The sequence below is a fragment of the Denticeps clupeoides genome, chromosome 11 (assembly GCF_900700375.1).
Source record: "Denticeps clupeoides chromosome 11, fDenClu1.1, whole genome shotgun sequence".
NCBI lineage: Eukaryota > Metazoa > Chordata > Actinopteri > Clupeiformes > Denticipitidae > Denticeps > Denticeps clupeoides.
Genome location: NC_041717.1, coordinates 2,084,693 through 2,109,847, shown reverse-complemented (window position 1 = coordinate 2,109,847; position 25,155 = coordinate 2,084,693). Strand labels below are relative to the sequence as shown.

General features: G+C 43.7%; 1 protein-coding gene and 2 long non-coding RNA genes across 8 annotated transcripts; all 3 read left to right on the top strand.

The window, feature by feature from the left end:
* Positions 1–414: 414 nt before the first annotated feature.
* On the top strand, positions 415–9,527 carry susd1 (sushi domain containing 1). Of its 6 annotated transcripts, XM_028997348.1 has the most exons (20): positions 415–597; positions 717–966; positions 1,041–1,184; positions 1,281–1,436; positions 1,745–1,897; positions 2,058–2,237; positions 2,365–2,544; positions 2,660–2,839; positions 2,922–3,101; positions 3,436–3,615; positions 3,763–3,942; positions 4,045–4,224; positions 4,452–4,613; positions 4,702–4,796; positions 4,922–5,108; positions 5,705–5,798; positions 5,922–6,177; positions 6,303–6,342; positions 6,520–6,613; positions 6,724–7,111. In XM_028997348.1, the coding sequence occupies exons 2-20, from the start codon at positions 867–869 to the stop codon at positions 6,740–6,742; spliced, it is 2,760 nt and encodes a 919-aa protein (XP_028853181.1). In that variant the 5' UTR covers positions 415–597; positions 717–866; the 3' UTR covers positions 6,743–7,111. The 6 variants fall into 6 exon arrangements, with proteins under 6 accessions (XP_028853181.1, XP_028853180.1, XP_028853178.1 ...); XM_028997347.1 differs by lacking the exons at positions 6,520–6,613; positions 6,724–7,111 and adding an exon at positions 9,185–9,527 and having other exon boundaries at positions 2,061–2,237; XM_028997345.1 differs by lacking the exons at positions 6,520–6,613; positions 6,724–7,111 and adding an exon at positions 9,185–9,527.
* Positions 9,528–10,386: 859 nt separating this feature from the next.
* LOC114799813 (uncharacterized) lies at positions 10,387–12,840 on the top strand. The gene is made up of 2 exons (XR_003751277.1): positions 10,387–10,650; positions 12,498–12,840. It is a non-coding gene; the product is annotated as an uncharacterized LOC114799813 (long non-coding RNA).
* Positions 12,841–18,708: 5,868 nt separating this feature from the next.
* On the top strand, positions 18,709–22,145 carry LOC114799812 (uncharacterized). The gene is made up of 2 exons (XR_003751276.1): positions 18,709–19,048; positions 21,803–22,145. It is a non-coding gene; the product is annotated as an uncharacterized LOC114799812 (long non-coding RNA).
* Positions 22,146–25,155: the final 3,010 nt, after the last annotated feature.

The following is a 25,155-nucleotide window of genomic DNA, read 5'->3' as shown; positions in this document are numbered from 1 at the left end:
CCATATTCTGGTGCCTGAGCCTTGACCACGCGCATTATCTGTCTCCAGAAGGAAATGCTATCAGAACAATTTTCTGAATGAGCTGGAGGAGACACTCCCAGGAAGTGGTGGGTTCTCTCCCTGCCGTCTTACGTGCAAAGAACTCCCAAAGTCCCACTGACACGAATGTTCTACAAACGCAATTTCACCGGAGGATGTAAACAAAACCATAAATTAAGACCAGCAAGCACGTATGGGTCTTCCATACATGCTGGCATGCCACCGCGACGGGAAGGGCCGGGATCTGTCAACTTTGACGGATAGGTCGTTTTTAATCACACCCCTGCAGAGTGCGTGGTCAGAAGTGGGGGGCTTGGCAATGATAGAGTCGGTCCCTTCTGAGCAGGGTGATATGAGCACAGCGTTCTTATCTACTCCCCCCATATCGAGGTTCCATGCTACCCAGAGGGTCCGCTGGAATGCAGCACTGTGTATTTTGGGTAATTTAAGCCATGACCTTATGCCTTGCCACACTTTCCAAAAGTGGCAACAAAGCTTTGTGGGGCAGTGACCTTTCACTCCGGCTTCCTGCTATTTTGTAGAAGTCTACTCAACAAGGTAGGCTGTTCGTGTTTTTTGACATTTTTAATATATTTGCTAAAGAAGAACAAAGCAAAAGTAGAAAACATACAAAACCTGACATTATCAGCTTAGTGTGTGTGAATGTGCCTCACTAGATGGTGAGACAAGGCCGAGGAGTGTTGAGGAACTGATGGTGACACACTTCCCCTCAAACCACTACCCTGAGAAAAAACTACCATTCTCAGAAGCTACCACTCACAAGTGCCACAGCAAAGTCTGGAGAGTAGAGATGGAGGGATCACCGAATGACACCGAGGACCAATGAGAAGCTAACAGAGATGTTGCTGAGAACAGCGGTTGTAGTGACGGCTTTATTCTTCCTCTCTTCTCCGGTGCTGATTAAAGGTCGGCTTCCTTCTAAACTTTATTAATAAAAAATATTATATTTATAAAGCTAATTAAAAAATTGTTGAACCCAGGCACAAAAGTGTTGCCCGAGATCTTTGACGTATGTGCAACGTGTCACCCGAATGCCACCTGTGATGAGAAAACCGATGGGAGCGGTGGCTTCACCTGCAACTGCATGTATGGCTTTGTGGGCAACGGAAGAACCTATTGTGAAGGCGAGTGTATCATGAAAAATACATAAAGTTGTGAATTTGTATTTAATTCTTAATTCCCTTAGCCTGATTGTTTATTGTTGATATTTATTTGAATAGATAAAGATGAATGCCAGACCAGTTCTTATAACATCTGTGGGAGACACACAGCCTGTCACAACACCTATGGGAGCTTCTATTGCACCTGCCTCTCAGGATACAGTCCCTCCAACAACATGGCCATTTTCATCCCAAATGATGGGACATACTGCCATGGTAGGAACATGTTCATAAATAATGAGGGTGAAACAAATGGCATTTTCAGAAAATGTCCTGTTCCATTAGTCTTGTTTTTTTGTCGACATATGTTACAGTCCTTGTAAGAGCCAATTATTTGTTAATTCATTTGTAGTAATAATTTCATTGAAAGAGGACAGAGTGATAAGGATAACATTTCAGAATTAATATTATTGCTGTAAAAAGTAACGTCAAATACAGACTAGCTTCAAAAGGTGGCACAGAGGAACAAAACCACTTCAATCATTACGACTTGTTTGTTAATTTCCCCCTTTATTTTGTGTCAGACATTGATGAATGCAAGGTACAGGGCATTTGTGGAGAAGGTGGCCGCTGCAGAAACAAGCCAGGCTTCTTTGAGTGTGAGTGCCAAATTGGATACCAGGTTCAGAACGGATCAGTTCCCTTTCATCCACGCAGAGACCAAGCCTTTTGTAAAGGTGAATAACATCAGTATCATTACTTTACATTTAAAGAATGTATATACGTTTATGCATCTACATGTGCTGTAATCGGTTTCCTTTGAAATTAACTTTAACTTTATTGACTAGTTGACTGCATCTGACTTGCTAATCTGAGTGAATGGTGATGTTTTTCTAGCAGTTGAATGCGGACCCCCGCCTTCAGCAGAACATGCTGTCCAGATCTCACCCACACGAAACCGTTATGGCAGCATGATTAATTATAGATGCAAAGAGGGCTTCCTCTGGAGGGGTGGAGACAACATGTCATTCTGTGGTCTTCAAGGCATGTGGAAAGGCCCGAGCCTTATCTGTGAAGGTAAAGTACACTTTCTTCTTATTTCCTCTTAGCTGTGTGAACTAAGCATCAGCTGAATTAAAAAATTGGTTTAAATAAGTGATTTTGATGAATGTCCAATAAACCAGGGACCTTGTTGCCATTTTAGAGGTTGACTGTGGCGAGCCCCCGGTTTTCCCATATTCAATTAGGAGGTGGACTAAAAACAGGAAGATGGGCTCAAAAGTGTTTTATGACTGTGATGTTGGATTTCATAACACAGGAACTGAAAGTATTTCGGTTTGCACAGCTAACGGTAAATGGAAGCATCCTAATGTTCTATGCCAAGGTATAGAAATTCATTCCTTTTTCCAACATGTTACCATAACTGTATGCAACGTGATTATAAGTATTATAATTTTTTTGCATCTAAGTTATATGGGCTTCTTGTTAATTTCCAACAGAGATGGTATGTGGTGAACCACCCGCTATCCCTCATACACTAATGTTGTGGGACAAAAGCACCAGCATTGGCAATAAGGTGTTTTATGAGTGTGACACACAGCATTACTATGTGGGCGATGGAAACATTTCCATCTGCACTACGAGTGGCGTGTGGAGCGAAGCAACGGTCACGTGTCAAGGTAGTAATTTCCAGAGATTCACAGCCGAAGAGCATATCTGCCGATTTGAGGCCTCAATGTCGTGGCTGTTTTTCCTACCCAGAAATCGTGTGTAGAGACCCTCCTCTGCTGCCACACGCTGGACAGGTGTGGAACGGCAGCTCAACGGTTGGCAGCACTGTACTGTATTTTTGTGCTGAGGGGTTTTATTATGTGAATGGATCCAGGGTTTCGGTCTGTACAGGTCACGGTAACTGGTCCAGATCCACTTTGGTTTGTCAAGGTAAACATTTATTTTCATTCTGGTCACGTGTGTAATGGTAAATCAATAAATTGGCCTAGTTTCTTCAGGCCTAGTTCAAATAACATATTTTCATTGATTCTAGTGTGCACTAAAACTTTTTAGCCATTTCTGAAATTTGTTTAAACTAAAAATGAACATTTATTTGCAGACTTGAATACTCAATAACTCAAAGCAAATTCTTTTTGGTCCAGGAAAAGAATTTATTTATTGAAATCAACTTGACCTAATGTCAACCGACTCATAAACTGGGTGGCTATGAAGAGGAATATAATTGCTTATGACCTTTTACTGACTGTTTTCACTTTCCCCACAGAAATTGACTGTGGTGATCCACCTGTGTGGCCACACTCACATATGAGGTGGAATCAAAGCAGCAAAATGAATGCCTTGGTGTTTTATGAGTGTGATGCGGGATTTTATAATGCCGGACGTGGCAATGTTTCAGTTTGCACGGCCGAAGGTGTCTGGAACCAGTCTAATATACTGTGTCGAGGTACTGGGCCCTGAGCTTTGCTGATTTATTAAAAAGGCCAGACACATTCGTAAGACTTGTTTAGAGGAGCATGTCTCCTCACAGCATTCATTTGTTTTTGTCTTGACACATCACCTGTCTAATTGTGAGCTATTTGATCATTTTCAGAGATAACATGTGGCAAACCCCCAACGTTCCCACACTCCCACGTGTTGTGGAATAAACATTCTAATATCGGAATGGAAGTTTTCTATCAATGTGAAGTAGGATATTACAATGTAGGTGATGGGAATAGTTCAGTGTGCTCTGTAAGTGGAGAATGGAAGAAACCTTCTGTCATGTGTCAAGGTACAACACTGTGCTCAAAGTCACAGATTTATTGCTATAGTAATGGTTTACTTTGTACTTTGTTCAATGGCCTTGTTTCATCATGCTGCTGGTCTTGAGCAGAGATCAGCTGTGGGTGGCCTCCTGTAATGCCACACGCTGTCATGCAGTGGGACAGCAGAGCTGGACTGGGCAGTGTGGTTCAGTATGCGTGCAAAGATGGGTTTTACCAAGATGGTGGAAAGGGTTATGCAGTGTGCACATTGGGAAGGAAGTGGAAAACAAATTCTGTGTCGTGTAAAGGTAAAAGCAAGCAAATCAACTGACCTTGACCCCTCTGACCTTTTTGCACATCGAGTTCTTTCTTAAACAACTTATAATGTATCCAGGTTCAGTTTTGAAGGACTACGTATTTTATGTTTCCAGAAACGGGAAAATATTCCATTGACTAATTAATCATTTAGACTTTCATCACCATTGCCATCAAGTATTTTTTTAAACTGAATAAATGTTTGTTGTGTGTTCTGCAGCAAAATGTGGTGCTGTACCTGAAGTTCCGTACTCAGAAATTGTGTGGCAAAATGACAGCATGGCACTCCATCGGTGTATGAATGGATACTACAACCCGGGTGGAAATAACAGGTCCGTCTGTGGGCATAATGGACAGTGGAATACTACAATGCACTGCAAAGGTAGAATCTTATTTTAAATTTAATATTCATGTCAGTATGGACTGCCGCATTTCTCAGTATGTGTACGTTTTTTTCCCCTTTTTGACAGAACTCGATTATGGGATTAATGACATACATGTTTTTAATGAAAAGTGCTTGCGTTGGAAAGCTGGAACAAATTCTGGCAAAAAAGAGGATTACAAAGTATGTGTGCATAAATATTTTGGGAAAATGTACATTTTTTCCAGAATTTTATCAGTAATGTTTACCATCACAACAATGACTTGAAGTAATGATTATTCAGTAATTCTGCTTTATTCCTATTGCAGATGGTTTTTATTGGTGTGAGAGATTATCAAAAGATATTTCGTGATGAAAGGAGGCGATATTTCAGCTCATCTGCCGCGAGGCCTGAGGTTTGCTTGGATCTGCTGCCAGCAACAAACTACACTGTCAACATCACCACCATGTCTGCTCTCACCTCTACCATTACAACCATCAATACATCTATTCCTGGTATTCAAAAGCACTGTGCAATGTGAAAACAGAAAATACAGTTCTGTACAAAGGTCTTAGGCTGTTTAAATATATACAGTGTAACAATACCTCAGAAACTGTTCAAAGGGGACAATGTAAAGATAGAAAAACTGCAAATAATGATTATTAGAAAGTGAAAGTAACAATAATTAAATTTCAGAAAAGATATCTAGACGTCTGCTAGAAGAATAGAAGGTTGGCATCTCACACCTCTGTAAACATATTAGTGAAAATTATTCCTTTTGGTAACCTTTCCCCTTATGAGGACATAAGTTGACAAATTCCACATCCGACCATCTGAGCTGCCACTCTCTGAACGGTGAAGCAGAATGACAAAAGCACTCTTTACACTTATCACCATTTCTAGCCACCGCAGGACCATAGACAGGCCAGGAAACTCGTTAAATAATCTCACAAAGGGGCATTTTCATGATAGAGGACCAAAACAAATTTGCTTGCAGCTTGTATAAATAACCTTTACTAAATTGGCATATGTATCAGTGCCTAAGACTTTTGCATAGTACTATAATTCTCGGGAGAAAATGAACTAATTTCAACGATATAATTTCTCAAAGCCCCCCCTGTTCCTGAAGTGACATACAGGGATGTCGAGTCTCCACTGCCAACACTCTGGTTGCGTAGATCTACTTGCAGCCTTGACCCAATCTGGTAAGAATGCATTATTAATACCAATACAGTCTACCTAGACGTGTCCACACAGTGGGGACAGTGCAGTCTTCACTTTCTTCTGATGTAACATTCACCTGTTATATTGATGGTTTGGGATTACAGCCTTTATGAAGTCTTTGTGATGCCAGTAGAGGGCACCCTGGTATTTGACTGCAACTCTCCCAGGACTCCTCACTTCTTCAACCAAGGAAGCTGCCATGGGGAATACATAGCGGCTCAGATCCAGTTGAAGGATGTTGGAAAAGAAATGAACTTCACTATTGGGGATCAGCAATACTATGGGCAATTTTATAATGCACCCCTGGAGAATGGGAAAGACTACAGTATCGTGTTAAGGACTGTTTGTCAGTGGGGCCAGGTAAGACCTAAAAGATCATATAAGATGCATTACATGTACCACCTATAAAAAGAAACGTTTGCATGAGTTCAAGATAGAAATGTGTCTTTTATTTGTCTGATATTTCTGGGCCCTGATTTTTTTAGATTAGTAAGAGGTCATGCGTCATCTGGGCAAAAGCAAGGGGTAAGAATGTGTTTTGCACTGTTTGAATTATGTGTGCACCCTGCAGTGGCTGGTGCCCTGCCCAGGGTGGGTCCCTGCCCTGTGCCTAATGTCCTGTACTGGGCACCCATAACCCATAATAAGGTCGTATGAATGTTGAAAAAAATTTATCAATTTTCTTTTATTTCTGATTTAAAGGTACATCCCAGATCATGAAGATTTCAGCTCTTTTAACTTGTGGATCCATTGGGTCTATTGGGTGTTTGTTGTTTGTGGGATACTCTTATGTTCGGTGAGACAACGCACTTATGTTTAGCTAAGTGCATTAATATAATTCGGAATTTATACGATTACTGAAACAAAAAATACATTCTCAGAGCAGGTTACTATTTTATTTTTCAGGTATTTCAAGCGGAGATAATAGATTTCAAGTACAATGTTATGTCCAATAGAAAAACTACAAAATGTGCAATGTGGCTTCTGTTGATTCAAATACAAACAGAGAGTGTGACACAGGAGTCACTGGGCTGAAACAGTGGGTGCTGGTGCACCTGATTAGCGCATCCTGATCCCTCCAAACTGAAGCTCTTTAAACACAAGATGCATGGTGCAAACCAGAATTTGCTGCAACATTAATGTGGACCTTGATGTGGACCGCCTGTTCCATTTAATTTCAGTTCCCGACGATCCAGTCACATGCCTACGGGTTTGTTTATGTTCATTTCAGTTTCCCTTTTGGCAATCACGCTGTCGTTTGTTTGTGTTTAATAAAAAAGTACTTTTTTGAAAAGATGAGCTTTTGCACCTCTTTTGCACCTGCACCTACCAAGATGAGCTTCTGCACCTGCACCTACCAGAGTCAGAGTCATCAGAATGTGGACTATGACTGGGAACAGCTGTGTTTACTTTAATAAAAGTGAAGTGATTGTCATTGTGAAACACTGCAGCACAGCACATGGTGACACAATGAAATGTGTCCTCTGCTTTTAACCATCAACCTTGTTGAGCAGTGGGCAGCCATGACAGGTGCCCTGGGAGCAGTTGCATGTGTGAATAACAGCACATGCGAATCAGCAAAATTTGCCAAGATGCCATTGGTGAGCCATACAACAAAAGCTCAAAAACAGTCTTTAAGGTCTTAAGGCTCTCCAGAGAAATTTCGATGTGTATTCAGTCAGCCCATTTGGAACAATTTATCCAAATGTAAAATAAGTCATTCAAAAGATTCCAAGATTCTTTGCACATCCACTTTGTCAGGCCAGCACCCTTATAAATACTATGAAGTTTGGTGTAGATTGGGTGTGGTGGGCAATTGACACATGGCGAATCCTCAAAAGATTGGTTGATGTTTTAAGTTACTCCTTGTTTCCACATGGATGAGCTACGTCCATTCCGGAAACATAATATATGTGAAGCAACGAAAGGTTAAAAGACAATAGGGTGAGAGGACGAAGGGGAAGAGTAAAACTATAGTTCAATTTGTTCATTTCGTGACCTTGGTAAAAAACAAAGAAAAGTGGATTAAAATACTAATTAAAAAAATTCTATTGAAGAGTGACCACTATGAGTCACATAAAATTAAGGTAATATTTTGAGCAAGAAAAAAAATGAGCATGCCAGAACATTGATGTTAGCATGCTAACATCAAAAGTGTTAAAAGGGCATGGGCATGATGCGTCAAATAAAATTTAAAAATGTTTAAAAATGTGCATGTTAATATGCTAGTGCGGTAACATCAAAAATGCTAACAGTGCGTGGTCATGATGCGTCACATGAAATTTGGTAACGTTTGGATCATGTTTAAAAATTAGCATGTTAGCATGCTAACATTAAAAAAATGCTGACAGGGCGTGGTCATGATGCGTCACATGAAATTTGGTGAAGTTTGGATCATGTTTAAAAATTAGCATGCCAAAGCTAGCATGCTAAAAACAAAAATGCTAACAGGGCGTGGCCATGATGTGTCACATAAAATTTGGTAATGTTAGGACCATGTTTAAAAATTAGCATGTTAGCATGCTAACATAAAAAAAATGCTGACAGGGCGTGGTCATGATGAGTCACATGAAATTGTAAAATTAGCATGTTAGAATGAACTTAAAGAGGGCATCATGTATATTGAGTTTTTTTAATAAAAAAAACGCCAGCACACCATTGCATATTCGGATAATTGTTTTATTTATTTATTTATTTCCTGGAAAAGAATAATAATAAGAAATAGAAGAACAACATTTTGGCTTTCCAAGCCAAAATAATTCAAATAAATGGTTTGTCATACTGACAGACTTAAGCTGAGTAGATGTGTGGCTCATTAGTAAATCTGTCTCATTTTACTCTAGTCGAGTTTCAGTCGAGCATTTTAGTAATATAAAGTCATAAAGTCATAAAGTAATATAAAGATTTATTTTGTCATGACTATTTTAGTCTAGTTGTAATCAATTTCGTTTTTTTGGAATCATGTATGTCCATAATATCGTTCATTGAAGGTGCCGGGCTCCAAGGTGATGGCTTCTTTTATATCCATGACAGGTGGGACAACCTTAAGAATATTAGGGATTGGTAGTTCGATAAGACTCTTGGGAAACCTTTTGTGGTCAATCGTATTAAATACTGACTTTAAAGCCTTGTGTAGAGATGACCCATCTGATTTCTTAGTGAGGTACTTGAACCTTTCATTTTTCAGTATGCCTTGAAACATTTGTGCATTCTCTTCTATCTCTCTCATCTCTGGAAAATCAGCCTGGTCCACAAAAAGGAGCATCATATCCAAGCAGGCATATTCCACTTTACCATTGCATCTCGTCGGGTTTATCATTCTGACTGGTTCCGCTAACCAAACATTATACTTGATTATCTCTCCCAGGACTATATCCAGAGGAATCGTGTGCCTATTGGACCCATTGCCCAGCAGCTGGATCAGTATGTCCAGGTTCATCGTCTCAGCCGCCAAATGCAATAAGTAGACTTCATCATGTTTGTAATGAATTCTGTGTCCAGTCTCCATCAACTGTGTTATCCTTGACGTGACTTCTTTCAATCCATGGTTTTGTTCCATATATTTATATCGTTCTCTCTTATGACTGTAGCAGACTGCTGTTGCGCTCAGAGCCTCGTGAAGAAACGTGTCCAGCAAATACAAGCAGTAGCAATAGTGTCTGTAGATAATTGCTTCAATAAAGGCCACTGAAGGTGGCAAATTCAACTGATTACGCAATTCCTCCAGCTTTACGTTAGATTCTTTCTGTCTCAAAGCACTACAATACGTTTTTTCCATATTACCTTTTTAGAAATTCTAATAATGTTTCCTTTTTACTACTTAAATAGTTTTTTCAGTATGTTCTTTAATGCACGTCTTTATTGTTCTGTCTTCTTTATTTCACTTATTCTGTATGTACTTCTTTCTTAATTAAATTTGTTTTGCTCCAATGCAGTTCTTTATTGTTCTTTAGTTCTCTTATTCTTATATACTTTTGTTATTTATCTCGTCTTCATCACATAAAAAAGGATTGTTGACAAAGATATTTTCTCATAAATTGTGTTGACGAAAAAACTACTTGCTAATCAGATTAGTAAAGAGCCCAGGTTGGCCCGGCACTAAGTCAGTGGCACAGTCTGAGGCCCAGGTCTGTCAGCAAACAGACACAGATGAGCCAGCAGCCATGTGGGTGCGAAGACACACGAGCAGGCAGCCACGGACAGTGTACATTCATCACAGGATCACACCAAATAAGCTTATCATTTGCATGTAGGCTTGTCTCTTGGTAGACGCTCCATCGCAAGGTCTTCTTGTTTTCTTGCTTCTCTGCGGCTGCAGGCCTCCTCTTATCAAGTCGCGGTCATTCTGTTCTGCAAACAACCTTTAGCCCACAAGTTTCTCATCCAAGAGACTAATGAATAAATATAGTGCGCATATTAAAAAGATTAATACAGTTTAATACATGTGAGATATAAATGTCAAAAAGGTAATAAAAGGTAATTGCATGATAACTTATATCCATTTCCCAACATTCCCCGGCATTAATCATGTATTTTACTCTTTTTTGTTATTTTCCCTAATAACCTCTTCCTTTAGGATTTTTGACTATTAGTTCATAAACTGAGCAATACATTTATACTCAAAGGGTTTGTTGCTTTAATTCTCGGAGAGATTCTCGGAACAGTTGCCTTAACTGTAAGTCACTGGGCTCCATGGTCATCTCAAAGCCCTCATTATGGTCTTTATTTTCCAAAAGCGGGTATAACTGTGTGGGATCAACCTCCCTGGATAAGGCCGTAGTGATGAGACGGTTCACAAGACTGCGCAGACAAAGAATACAACATCCACACAAGGTCAGAATTGCTGCAAATACAGCTGCATATGTTAATACAGATTGAACTAGGGCTTTGTATTTCCCGAATACATTCATCCAGGAATCCCGCATCGTAGTTTCCACCCCCGAATGCTCCTTCATCTTCCGGTTGAGGGTGCAGAGGCCGTCAATGGCCAATGTGTGAGTAATGTGCCGCATGCCACAGGGCTAACATTCCAGAGCCTCTAGGAACGGCTTCGACAGGTTCATGTGTCAGATTAAGAGCCCTTTCTTCTGTTTCTTCATTGGCCAGCAAGTAACATGAGAGATGGGCTCACGTTATACAAGCCAGATCAGAGGCACTAACACTGTGTGTGTGCGCATGTGAGAGTGAAGTGAAAGTGATTGTTATTGTGAAAGCACACCACACAGTGCACACAATGAAATGTGTCCTCTGCATTTAACCCATCACCCTTAGTGAGCAGTGTGTGGGGGCGGGGCTTTGCTTGGTGCCACCTCAGTGGCACCTTGCCAGTTCGGGATTCAAACCGGCAATCTTTGGATGACAGAAAAGACCAATATAAAAGATTTCAAGCAATCTGAAGACTGATCTGACTACACAGGTAAAAAGAGGAAAAAAAAAAAGATTTATACATTTACAAACAGTAATTCTCATAATACACACCACAATTATTAATACTAAAAAACCACACTTTACCTGCCTGCCTACCTCTATATTTACCTAAATGCTGACACTGACCTACCTCATACATATTTACCTACTTCATGCTAGCATGCTAACATAAAAAAAAATGCTGACAGGGTGTGGCCATGTGTGTCACATAAAATTTGGTAACGTTTGGATCATGTTTAAAAATTAGCATGTTAGCATGTTAACATAAAAAAAATGCTGACAGGGCATGGTCATGATGCGTCACATGAAATTTGGTGAAGTTTGGATCATGTTTAAAAATTAGCATGCCAAAGCTAGCATGCTAAAAGCAAAAATGCTAGCAGGGCGTGGCCATGATGTGTCACATAAAATTTGGTAATGTTAGGACCATGTTTAAAAATTAGCATGTTAGCATGCAAACATCATAAAAATGCTGACAGGGCGTGGTCATGATGAGTCACATGAAATTGTAAAATTAGCATGTTAGAATGAACTTAAAGAGGGCATCATGTATATTGAGTTTTTTTAATAAAAAAAAACGCCAGCACACCATTGCATATTCGGATAATTGTGTTTTATTTATTTATTTATTTCCCGGAAAAGAATAATAATAAGAAATAGAAGCCAAAATAATTCAAATAAATGGTTTGTCATACTGACATACTTAAGCTGAGTAGATGTGTGGCTCATTAGTAAATCTGTTTCAGTCGAGCATTTTAGTAATATAAAGTCATATAAAGTAATATAAAGATTTATTTTGTCATGACTATTTTAGTCTAGTTGTAATCAATTTCGTTTTTTTGGAATCATGTATGTCCATAATATCGTTCATTGAAGGTGCCGGGCTCCAAGGTGATGGCTTCTTTTATATCCATGACAGGTGGGACAACCTTAAGAATATTAGGGATTGGTAGTTCGATAAGACTCTTGGGAAACCTTTTGTGGTCAATCGTATTAAATACTGACTTTAAAGCCTTGTGTAGAGATGACCCATCTGATTTCTTAGTGAGGTACTTGAACCTTTCATTTTTCAGTATGCCTTGAAACATTTGTGCATTCTCTTCTATCTCTCTCATCTCTGGAAAATCAGCCTGGTCCACAAAAAGGAGCATCATATCCAAGCAGGCATATTCCACTTTACCATTGCATCTCGTCGGGTTTATCATTCTGACTGGTTCCGCTAACCAAACATTATACTTGATTATCTCTCCCAGGACTATATCCAGAGGAATCGTGTGCCTATTGGACCCATTGCCCAGCAGCTGGATCAGTATGTCCAGGTTCATCGTCTCAGCCGCCAAATGCAATAAGTAGACTTCATCATGTTTGTAATGAATTCTGTGTCCAGTCTCCATCAACTGTGTTATCCTTGACGTGACTTCTTTCAATCCATGGTTTTGTTCCATATATTTATATCGTTCTCTCTTATGACTGTAGCAGACTGCTGTTGCGCTCAGAGCCTCGTGAAGAAACGTGTCCAGCAAATACAAGCAGTAGCAATAGTGTCTGTAGATAATTGCTTCAATAAAGGCCACTGAAGGTGGCAAATTCAACTGATTACGCAATTCCTCCAGCTTTACGTTAGATTCTTTATGTCTCAAAGCACGATACGATACGTTTTATCCATATTACCTTTTTAGAAATTCTAATAATGTTTCCTTTTTACTACTTAAATAGTTTCCTCAGTATGTGCTTTAATGCACATCTTCATTGTTCTGTCTTCTTTATTTCACTTATTCTGTATGTACTTCTTTCTTAATTAAATTTGTTTTGCTCCAATGCAGTTCTTTATTGTTCTTTAGTTCTCTTATTCTTATATACTTTTGTTATTTATCTCGTCTTCATCACATAAAAAAGGATTGTTGACAAAGATATTTTCTCATAAATTGTGTTGACGAAAAAACTACTTGCTAATCAGATTAGTAAAGAGCCCAGGTTGGCCCGGCACTAAGTCAGTGGCACAGTCTGAGGCCCAGGTCTGTCAGCAAACAGACACAGATGAGCCAGCAGCCATGTGGGTGCAAAGACACACGAGCAGGCAGCCACGGACAATGTACGTGTATTTGCTGCGTCTATCTGTTTAGGAATAGAGAACGAGTGTCTTTAGGTTTATAGGTTTGTGTGTTTGTGTCCTCACGTGGTTTCTTTTTTGTCCGCATACATATATTTCTGAATGTGTGTGGGTTGGTGGGTGTGTGTTAGAGTTATCCATCCTATCCAACACTTATAAACCAGAGAGATGTGACACGAAGCAGTTGAGCTCTTTTTACTTGCAAGGAGAGCGATCAGAGACGATCATGCCTCCAAAAGGTCTGCCGTCTCTTCCGCTTCCTCTCTTTTTATATAATAGAGGGCGGTACATTCATCACAGGATCTCACCAAATAAGCTTATCATTTGCATGTAGGCTTGTCTCTTGGTAAACGCTCCATCGCAAGGTCTTCTTGTTTTCTTGCTTCTCTGCGGCTGCAGGCCTCCTCTTATCAAGTCGCGGTCATTCTGTTCTGCAAACAACCTTTAGCCCACAAGTTTCTCATCCAAGAGACTAATGAGTAAATATAGTGCGCATATTAAAAAGATGGATACAGTTTAATACATGTGAGATATAAATGTGTCAATGGCTGAGTTCGGGGACGCATTCGCAGGCATGCCATGAGCGGGTGGAGTAGTCGTCGTACTGGGAGAGGAGGACCGGAGGCGCTTGGCCGGTGATAAGGCGGCCGGAGGTGAGCTGGAGCGGGAGTGTGGCCGTGGAAGCGCTGCAGCGCGGCTGGGAGGGAACTCTGGCTCCATGGGGGGTAACGGGGAAGATCGTATTAGCAAAAGGGGGCAGGCAAACTCAAGGTCAATGGTGGGCGAAGGTCGTAGTCACACTGGACAATCAGATTAGAGATCGTCGTCACAAGAGGGGCAGGCAAAGTTCTAGGTCGGGGACAGGCAAAGGTCATGGTCATGGACATAAATCTGTCGGGCGTGGGAAAGTAAGGCTGGCGTCTATGGAAGTAAATTCGTCAAAGAGCGGGCAGTGTCTCCTCAGTGTCATCTAGCTTTTATACTTGGTGCTGCCCGCTCTCACTTCCGTTTCCGGGTTGCCGTCTCCCCGGCTTGTCTGGCACTCTCTGGTGGACTGGAGGTGTATTGGCCGTGACAGAGCGCCCCCTCCTAGGCCCAGCACCTGACGGGCCCGGCCTATCAGGGTGTCGGTCGTGGAAGTCTAGGAGCAGGGCAGGATCCAGGATATCCCGCCAGGGAACCCAAGACCGGTCCACCGGCCCAAATCCTTCCCAGTCCACCAGGTATTCCAGGCCGCGGCCCCGCCGACGTACATCCAGAAGGCGACGGACCGTGTAGGCCAGAGAGCCGTCAACCTGACGTGGAGATGGTGGTAGAGACGGGGGGGGGGGGGTTGCAGAGGCGACGAGTGAGCTTTACGGAGGTGGGAACCGTGGAACACCGGGCTGACGCGCAGAGTGCGTGGGATGGCCAACTGGTATGCCACTGGGTTGACACGTCGGATCACCCGGAACGGACCAATGAAGCGGGGTCCTAGCTTTCTGGGGCTGGATGACATGGGCAGGCCTCGAGTGGAGACCCAAACCCTGTCACCGCGGTGGTACACAAGGCCTGGTCGCCGATGTTGGTCTGCCTGTCGTTTCATGCGCTCAGCAGTTCCATTGGTGGTCCGAACTGCCACACCACTTCCTGGATGACTACGTCGGCGGTTTGGGCAGCTGTAGAGAGCTGTAGGGAGTCCCGGCAGGGCGATGAACCGGGCCATCTTGGAAAACCGGTCGACCAGCACCATAATGGTGGTCATACCCCTGGATCTTGGCAGTCCCGTGACAAAATCCAGTGAGACATGTGACCATGGGCGATGGGGGCGAGGCAGGAGAAGTAGGAGGCCTTGTGGTCTCTGCGTGTCCGCTTTGTGAGATGCGCAGGTAGGGCAGGCTGCGACATATGCCTGTACATCCGTAACTAGGCCCGGCCACCAAAATGTCCGGCGAATATTGGCGAGGGTGCGCTGACGTCCCGGGTGCCCGGCCAGTGGGGTATCATGCCCCCATTGTAGGATGCGTGGACGAAGAGGGGGTGAGACGTATGTGAGGTTGGGAGGCAGGGTTCGAGGTGGGGGGTGGTGTGCATGATCGGCAATTTCGTCTTGCATGAGGGTCCAGTGCACAGGGGCAAGTAGAAAGGGCTGTGAGAGTATGGGAGAGGACAGATTGTCCTCCGTCTCTGGGACGTATTGGCGGGACAGGGCATCCGCCTTCGCATTTTTTGTGCCGGGGATATAGGACACAGTGAACTCGAACTGCGTGAAGAACAGAGCCCATCGTGCTTGGCGTGGGTTGAGGAGTTGGGCATTTTGGAGATACGCCAGATTCTTGTGGTCAGTCAGGACTAAAAAGGGGTGGACTGCCCCCTCCAGCCAATGGCGCCACTCCTCCAGAGCTAGTTTTATAGCCAGGAGTTCCCGGTTCCCGACATCATAATTTTGCTCAGCAGGATTGAGTCGCCGGGAGAAGAAGGCGCAGGGGTGCAATTTGTTGTCCTGGGGATTACGTTGTGACAGGACTGCTCCTATCCCTAGACTAGAGGCATCGTCTTTAACGATGAATGGGAGTTGGGGGTCTGGATGGAGCTGGATTGGAGCCGTGGTGAAGAGATGTTTTAATTTGGTGAATGCCTGCTGAGCCAGGGGGTTCCATCGGAGTGTGGTGGGTTTGTCCTTGAGGAGGGAAGTCATGGGTTGGGCTACTTTGCTGAAATTGCGGATGAATCGGCGGTAGAAGTTGCCGAATCCCAGGAATTGTTGGAGGTGTCGGATGGTGATGGGCACTGGCCAATCAGCGACTGCTGTGGTCTTGACCGGGTCCACGGCGATTCCTTGGGGACTGATGTGGCAGCCCAGGAAGGAAATTTCGGTGGCATGGAAAGTGCTCTTTTCCAACTTGGTGAAGAGACGGTTCTGTAGGAGACGCTGGAGGACTTTTCTGACATGGGAGATGTGAGTCGAGAGGTTGGGTGAGTAAATGAGGATGTCGTCTAGATAGACAAACACAAACCGGTCTAACATGTCCCTGAGGACGTCGTTGACAAGCGCCTGGAATGCGGCTGGGCTGTTGGATAGGCCAAAGGGCATGACCAGATATTCATAGTGTCCTGATGGTGTGATGAAGCCGGTCTTCCACTCGTCCCCCTCCCATATCCGAACGAGGTGGTATGCATTCCGGAGGTCCAGTTTTGTGAAGATGGTGGCTCCTGACAGTAGTTCGAATGCAGTATTCAGGAGTGGGAGTGGGTACCGGTTTTTCTTGGTTACCGCGTTCAGTTTCCTATAATCGATGCATGGTCGCAGTCCCCCATCCTTCTTCCCCACAAAAAAGAATGGGGCGGCGGCTGGAGAGGTGGAAGGACAGATTATGCCACTAGCCAGGGATGCTGTAATGTACTCGTCCATTGCCTTTCGCTCCGGGGAGCAGATCGATCGCCAGGTCATAAGGCCTATGGGGGGGCAGCTCCGCCGCCTTGTCCTTATCAAAGACCGCAGCAAGGTCATGGTAACAGTCGGGGACCCCCAGAGATGCGGAGGTGGCGTCGTGTGGAGATCGGGACGTGGCCTCTGCCGGCTTCTCGGTCAACTCGTCTTCAATGGGCGTGGTTTAGGTCGGTGGGCGTGGTTTGGTCATGGTTGCACCTGGAAGCGGGGTTAACGTGGGGTTGGGTTGAATAGGGGCAGATTGCGGTCTGTGGGCATAGTGGTTGCCGTTGTGGACTGGGGTTTTGGGCCTAGGCAGTGAGCATGGCATGGGTTGAGGGGCGTGGCCAAGTCTCACCGTTGCTATGTGTGTGGACCTAGAGCAGTTTGGGGGCGTGGCCTGACGGAGTTGGTGGTGGGTGCATTGGCGTCCCCACTGTTTGATATGGGGCTCATGGGTGGTCAGCCACGGGTAACCTAACACTATGGGGTCATGGGGTGTTGTGGTTAGGTAGAATATAATTTTTTCCACATGGTTGGGCTCAAGGCAGACGAGAAGGGGTTTGGTTTGGTAAAGTACTTGCCCTGAGCCCACCGGGCTGCCATCCAGTCCCATAACCGCGCGTGGTGGATCACACCGGGAGACTGGGAGCTTGAGTCGGGTGGCCAGGTCAATGTCGATTTAAGTTCATGGCCGCGCCGGAGTCCACCAGTGCTCGCCCCTGATGTTGGCTGGGTCTGGGTTTCTTCCAGCAGATGATGATAGGAAGTGAGCAGCGGGTGGTGGCTCTGGGAAGTGCCTTGGTGCTCCCCCGGGGGCTCTGAACCTGGGGCAAGTGGAGGGGGTTTCCCGATGGTCGTGGTTTGATTCGCCGGTTTGGACAGGCAGCGCTGAGGTGGTTTGGGCCTACGCAGTAGTAGCAGAGTTTCTGCTCCTCTCTTCGTTTTCGTTCCTGGGGAGGGAGCGGGGGTCGGGCTCGGCTCATTTGCATGGGTTCTTCAGATGCATGGTGGGGCGGAGCCCTAGGGGCGTCATGCTGGCGCGCGGCGGGGGGTACAGTGGAAAGGGGCGTGGCTACGTCGTTCTTGGCTGCGCTCGGCGAGACGTCGGTCGATGGACGTGGCCAGCGCGATAATGCTGTCCAGCGTGGTTCCCCAATCGCGATTCACCATCTCGTCTTTCACCGCCTCCCGGAGGCCTTGGTAGAACGCGGCGGGGAGCGCGGCGTCAGTCCACTCACTGTCGCTCGCCAGGATTCGAAATTCAATTGCATAATCGCTCACGCTCCGATTTCCCTGATGTAACAACATGAGCTGCAGAGACGCCGCGCGGTCTCACCCTGAAACACGATCTGGAGGCGGTCCAGGAAGGCGGGGACAGACAGACAGATCGGGTCGCGCTGCTCCACCTGCGGCGGAGGCGGAGAAGCAGCCGGCACTGCGTGATAAATCCGCGACAGCTTCTGGAATCCCCGTCGTAAAGCGGCGGCGGGGCCAATCCAGCCAGAGTGGACATGCAGGACCGGGACAGCTGGACTGGGACTGCAACGAGTGGACGTGGGCCGAAAGATCAGCGAGAGCGGAGCTGATCTGGTTTAGTGCGCGCTGCTGCTGGAGCTGCGTGTCTTGGTGATTCTGAATTGAAACGTGCTGCTGCAGGAACACGGTCACCTGAGCCAGCGTGGTTGCCATGTCTGCTGCGTCAGGAGATGGCCCGCTCTTACTGTCACTGGCCGAGTTCGGGGACGCATTCGCAGGCATGCTTGGAGCGGGTGGAGTAGTCGTCGTACTGGGAGAGGAGGACCGGAGGCGCTTGGCCGGTGATAAGGCGGCCGGAGGTGAGCTGGAGCGGGAGTGTGGCCGTGGAAGCGCCGCAGGTGGGCTGGAGGTGTATTGGCCGTGACAAAATGTCAAAAAGGTAATAAAAGGTAATTGCATGATAACTTATATACATTTTCCAACATTTCCCCCCTGTTTATCATGTATTTTACTCTTTTTGTTATTTTCCCTAATAACCTCTTCCTTTAGGATTTTTGACTATTAGTTCATAAACTGAGCAATACATTTATACTCAAAGGGTTTGTTGCTTTAATTCTCGGAGAGATTCTTGGAACAGTTGCCTCAACTGTAAGTCACTGGGCTCCATGGTCATCTCAAAGCCCTCATTATGGTCTTTATTTTCCAAAAGCGGGTATAACTGTGTGGGATCAACCTCCCTGGATAAGGCCGTAGTGATGAGACGGTTCACAAGACTGCGCTGACAAAGAATACAACATCCACACAAGGTCAGAATTGCTGCAAATACAGCTGCATATGTTAATACAGATTGAACTAGGGCTTTGTATTTCCCGAATACATTCATCCAGGAATCCCGCATCGTAGTTTCCACCCCCGAATGCTCCTTCATCTTCCGGTTGAGGGTGCAGAGGCCGTCAATGGCCAATGTGTGAGTAAGGTGCCGCATGCCACAGGGCTAACATTCCAGAGCCTCTAGGAACGGCTTCGACAGGTTCATGTGCCAGATTAAGAGCCCTTTCTTCTGTTTCTTCATTGGCCAGCAAGTAACATGAGAGATGGGCTCACGTTATACAAGCCAGATCAGAGGCACTAACACAGTGTGTGTGTGCGCATGTGAGAGTGAAGTGAAAGTGATTGTTATTGTGAAAGCACACCACACAGTGCACACAATGAAATGTGTCCTCTGCATTTAACCCATCACCCTTAGTGAGCAGTGTGTGGGGGCGGGACTTTGCTTGGTGCCACCTCAGTGGCACCTTGCCAGTTCGGGATTCAAACCGGCAATCTTTGGATGACGCGTCCCATTTCCTTACCTGCTAGGCCTCCACTGCCCGAGAGAGAAAGAGACTGAGAGGAGGTGGAGCTGAGTGTCCAGGGCTCTCCACTGACGCCCGTACTCACTGCGCCTGGCTGTGTTCTTCGTGGCTCTCCTCCTCTGCCTTCTGTCTCTGTGTGTTTGGTGGGAGCGGCGGCATTCTGTCACATCGGCGAGCTGACGGGGGAAGGAAGTGCAGAGGCGGGACATAGTATAACCAACCATTTATTATTAAACACAAAGAAACAGGGCACGATGCCCGAAAACAGGGGAAATAACGAGGAGAACTTAAACTAGCCCGCAGGCGCGTGGTGATTGCCAGAACTCAAAACACAAACGGTTGCCAGGTCCAAAACGAAGGTCAAGTTCATGAAAGTTCACTAAACAGAGTTCACTAAAATGCCCCCACTCCAGAGGCGCGGAATCACAGGCTTTTTAAAAGCAGTCCTGATTGGCCCCAGATGATGTTTCCAGCTGTAGCCAATCCTGACAAAATGTAATTGACAACACACAATTGACTTACCTCACTTTTTTCCTGATATACATATATACCTACCGCAATCATGCAAATGAGGTCAAATATAGTAAAAAAGATGAATTCATACTTTCACTAAACACAATATTAACCTGTAGCTAAGCTTTTAAATAAACAATAATCCTTACAGAGCTTGTTATCCGCATACGTACCTACCTACTTCAAGCACTATGAAGACTCCACCTTCAAAATAATAATCAAGACGTCCTGCCCCAATTCACTCTTCAGAAGACCCTGAAATTATAATACTACACAAAACACAATATTATACTTAATTGACACCCCACTTTGAGATTCATACCTTCACAGAAAAGACCAATATAAAAGATTTCAAGCAATTTGAAGACTGATCTGACTACACAGGTAAAAAGAGGAAAAAAAAATATTTATACATTTACAAACAGTAATTCTCATAATACACACCACAATTATTTATACTAAAAAAACACACTTTACCTGCCTGCCTACCTCTATATTTACCTAAATGCTGACACTGACCTACCTCATACATATTTACCTACTTCATGCTAGCATGCTAACATAAAAAAAAATGCTGACAGGGTGTGGCCATGTGTGTCACATAAAATTTGGTAACGTTTGGATCATGTTTAAAAATGAGCATGTTAGCATGCTAACATAAAAAAAATGCTGACAGGGCATGGTCATGATGCGTCACATGAAATTTGGTGAAGTTTGGATCATGTTTAAAAATTAGCATGCCAAAGCTAGCAAGCTAAAAACAAAAATGCTAACAGGGCGTGGCCATGATGTGTCACATAAAATTTGGTAATGTTAGGACCATGTTTAAAAATTAGCATGTTAGCATGCTAACATAAAAAAAAATGCTGACAGGGCGTGGTCATGATGAGTCACATGAAATTGTAAAATTAGCATGTTAGAATGAACTTAAAGAGGGCATCATGTATATTGAGTTTTTTTAATAAAAAAACGCCAGCACACCATTGCATATTCGGATAATTGTTTTATTTATTTATTTATTCCCCGGAAAAGAATAATAATAAGAAATAGAAGAACAACATTTTGGCTTTCCAAGCCAAAATAATTCAAATAAATGGTTTGTCATACTGACAGACTTAAGCTGAGTAGATGTGTGGCTCATTAGTAAATCTGTCTCATTTTACTCTAGTCGAGTTTCAGTCGAGCATTTTAGTAATATAAAGTCATAAAGTCATAAAGTAATATAAAGATTTATTTTGTCATGACTATTTTAGTCTAGTTGTAATCAATTTCGTTGTTTTGGAATCATGTATGTCCATAATATCGTTCATTGAAGGTGCCGGGCTCCAAGGTGATGGCTTCTTTTATATCCATGACAGGTGGGACAACCTTAAGAATATTAGGGATTGGTAGTTCGATAAGACTCTTGGGAAACCTTTTGTGGTCAATCGCATTAAATACTGACTTTAAAGCCTTGTGTAGAGATGACCCATCTGATTTCTTAGTGAGGTACTTGAACCTTTCATTTTTCAGTATGCCTTGAAACATTTGTGCATTCTCTTCTATCTCTCTCATCTCTGGAAAATCAGCCTGGTCCACAAAAAGGAGCATCATATCCAAGCAGGCATATTCCACTTTACCATTGCATCTCGTCGGGTTTATCATTCTGACTGGTTCCGCTAACCAAACATTATACTTGATTATCTCTCCCAGGACTATATCCAGAGGAATCGTGTGCCTATTGGACCCATTGCCCAGCAGCTGGATCAGTATGTCCAGGTTCATCGTCTCAGCCGCCAAATGCAATAAGTAGACTTCATCATGTTTGTAATGAATTCTGTGTCCAGTCTCCATCAACTGTGTTATCCTTGACGTGACTTCTTTCAATCCATGGTTTTGTTCCATATATTTATATCGTTCTCTCTTATGACTGTAGCAGACTGCTGTTGCGCTCAGAGCCTCGTGAAGAAACGTGTCCAGCAAATACAAGCAGTAGCAATAGTGTCTGTAGATAATTGCTTCAATAAAGGCCACTGAAGGTGGCAAATTCAACTGATTACGCAATTCCTCCAGCTTTACGTTAGATTCTTTCTGTCTCAAAGCACTACAATACGTTTTTTCCATATTACCTTTTTAGAAATTCTAATAATGTTTCCTTTTTACTACTTAAATAGTTTTTTCAGTATGTTCTTTAATGCACGTCTTTATTGTTCTGTCTTCTTTATTTCACTTATTCTGTATGTACTTCTTTCTTAATTAAATTTGTTTTGCTCCAATGCAGTTCTTTATTGTTCTTTAGTTCTCTTATTCTTATATACTTTTGTTATTTATCTCGTCTTCATCACATAAAAAAGGATTGTTGACAAAGATATTTTCTCATAAATTGTGTTGACGAAAAAACTACTTGCTAATCAGATTAGTAAAGAGCCAAGGTTGGCCCGGCACTAAGTCAGTGGCACAGTCTGAGGCCCAGGTCTGTCAGCAAACAGACACAGATGAGCCAGCAGCCATGTGGGTGCGAAGACACACGAGCAGGCAGCCACGGACAGTGTACATTCATCACAGGATCACACCAAATAAGCTTATCATTTGCATGTAGGCTTGTCTCTTGGTAGACGCTCCATCGCAAGGTCTTCTTGTTTTCTTGCTTCTCTGCGGCTGCAGGCCTCCTCTTATCAAGTCGCGGTCATTCTGTTCTGCAAACAACCTTTAGCCCACCAGTTTCTCATCCAAGAGACTAATGAATAAATATAGTGCGCATATTAAAAAGATGAATACAGTTTAATACATGTGAGATATAAATGTCAAAAAGGTAATAAAAGGTAATTGCATGATAACTTATATCCATTTTCCAACATTTCCCCCGTTTATCATGTATTTTACTCTTTTTTGTTATTTTCCCTAATAACCTCTTCCTTTAGGATTTTTCACTATTAGTTCATAAACTGAGCAATACATTTATACTCAAAGGGTTTGTTGCTTTAATTCTCGGAGAGATTCTCGGAACAGTTGCCTCAACTGTAAGTCACTGGGCTCCATGGTCATCTCAAAGCCCTCATTATGGTCTTTATTTTCCAAAAGCGGGTATAACTGTGTGGGATCAACCTCCCTGGATAAGGCCGTAGTGATGAGACGGTTCACAAGACTGCGCAGACAAGGAATACAACAACATCCACACAAGGTCAGAATTGCTGCAAATACAGCCGCATATGTTAATACAGATTGAACTAGGGCTTTGTATTTCCCGAATACATTCATCCAGGAATCCTGCATCGTAGTTTCCACCCCCGAATGCTCCTTCATCTTCCGGTTGAGGGTGCGCAGGCCGTCAATGGCCAATGTGTGAGTAATGTGCCGCATGCCACAGGGCTAACATTCCAGAGCCTCTAGGAACGGCTTCGACAGGTTCATGTGCCAGATTAAGAGCCCTTTCTTCTGTTTCTTCATTGGCCAGCAAGTAACATGAGAGATGGGCTCACGTTATACAAGCCAGATCAGAGGCACTAACACAGTGTGTGTGTGCGCATGTGAGAGTGAAGTGAAAGTGATTGTTATTGTGAAAGCACACCACACAGTGCACACAATGAAATGTGTCCTCTGCATTTAACCCATCACCCTTAGTGAGCAGTGTGTGGGGGCGGGGCTTTGCTTGGTGCCACCTCAGTGGCACCTTGCCAGGTTCGGGATTCAAACCGGCAATCTTTGGATGACGCGTCCAATTTCCTTACCTGCTAGGCCTCCACTGGCCGAGAGAGAAAGAGACTGAGAGGAGGTCGAGCTGAGTGTCCAGGGCTCTCCACTGACGCCCGTACTCACTGCGCCTGGCTGTGTTCTTCGTGGCTCTCCTCCTCTGCCTTCTGTCTCTGTGTGTTTGGTGGGAGCGGCGGCATTCTGTCACATCGGCGAGCTGACGGGGGAAGGAAGCGCAGAGGCGGGACATAGTATAACCAACCATTTATTATTAAACACAAAGAAACAGGGTGTAACTACTCCGGTCTGCTCAAAAGGACTTCACGCTTCGTACTGATATCCACTGATGTTTATTTCTCTAATACAGGTTATGAAACGCTGATGGACCACTGTGAAAACTAAAATAAAAAGGTTCAATATTTCAAATTAACATTCATCACAAAATATAAACACAAATTGCACATTCCAGATGTAACAAGGCAATAATAGCTTCATAAAATAATATTTACCGTGTGCGCCTGTTTGACCAGTAGTAGAATGAATGTTCGTTTCTTTATTGTTCCTCTCTCGTATTTCTCTGACTTCTAGACTTCTCTCATAACTTTTCTCTCCCGCTACTCCCACATACACTTCCGGGTCGCGCTATCACGTAACTCGTACAGGTATAACATTCTCTAAAGCACAGGTAATTTTACAAACAAACACTTTTAATTATGATGCTATGTTACTCATTGCATTAAATGATTGTGCAATAATTAATACAAATTAACAATCTCTAAATTACTGACTTCCTTCTATGATCCATTATAGCGCCAGCTACACTCCCACCAAATTACCTTTGATACAATGAAGATGCTACACGTAACTCTTCATGCAATACATCAATGGGTAATTTCCAAATAAACAACTCCTTCAAACCACACACATTCAGAAACGAACATTAAGACTCTTTAGTCACATTTCAATGTACAACAGTAGACTATAACTTTTAATTACTTTCCACAAGAACAACTAACTTTTGTATGGGTCTTTCTATGATGGATGGTTTACGTAAGCGTTCACCCTTCTTTCCCAGCTGTCTGTCGCCGACTTGAAGTGTCACTGTCCTAACCAGTCCATCATCACCCTCATGAGTATCTACAACTCTGCCCAATGTCCATTCATTGCGAGGGATATTTTCATCTTCGATTATTACTATGTCATCAACTTTCATGTTGCGTCTAGGTACATGCCATCGCTGTCTGAGAATAAGGTTAGCGAGATATTCCCTTTTCCATCTGCTCCAAAACTGCTCTGACAGATATTGGACTCTTCTCCAGCGTTTTGTTGCATACAGATCTTCTTGAATGAACCTCCCAGGTGGGGGCAGTGGTACA

Bases quoted from the DNA above. Each gene is read 5' to 3' on its own strand.
- susd1 (XM_028997345.1), top strand. From the start codon at position 867: ATGACACCGAGGACCAATGAGAAGCTAACAGAGATGTTGCTGAGAACA. The intron at 1,437-1,744 runs GTAGGAACATGT...ATTTTGTGTCAG, and splicing joins TGATGGGACATACTGCCATG to ACATTGATGAATGCAAGGTA. The intron at 3,616-3,762 runs GTACTGGGCCCT...GATCATTTTCAG, and splicing joins GTCTAATATACTGTGTCGAG to AGATAACATGTGGCAAACCC.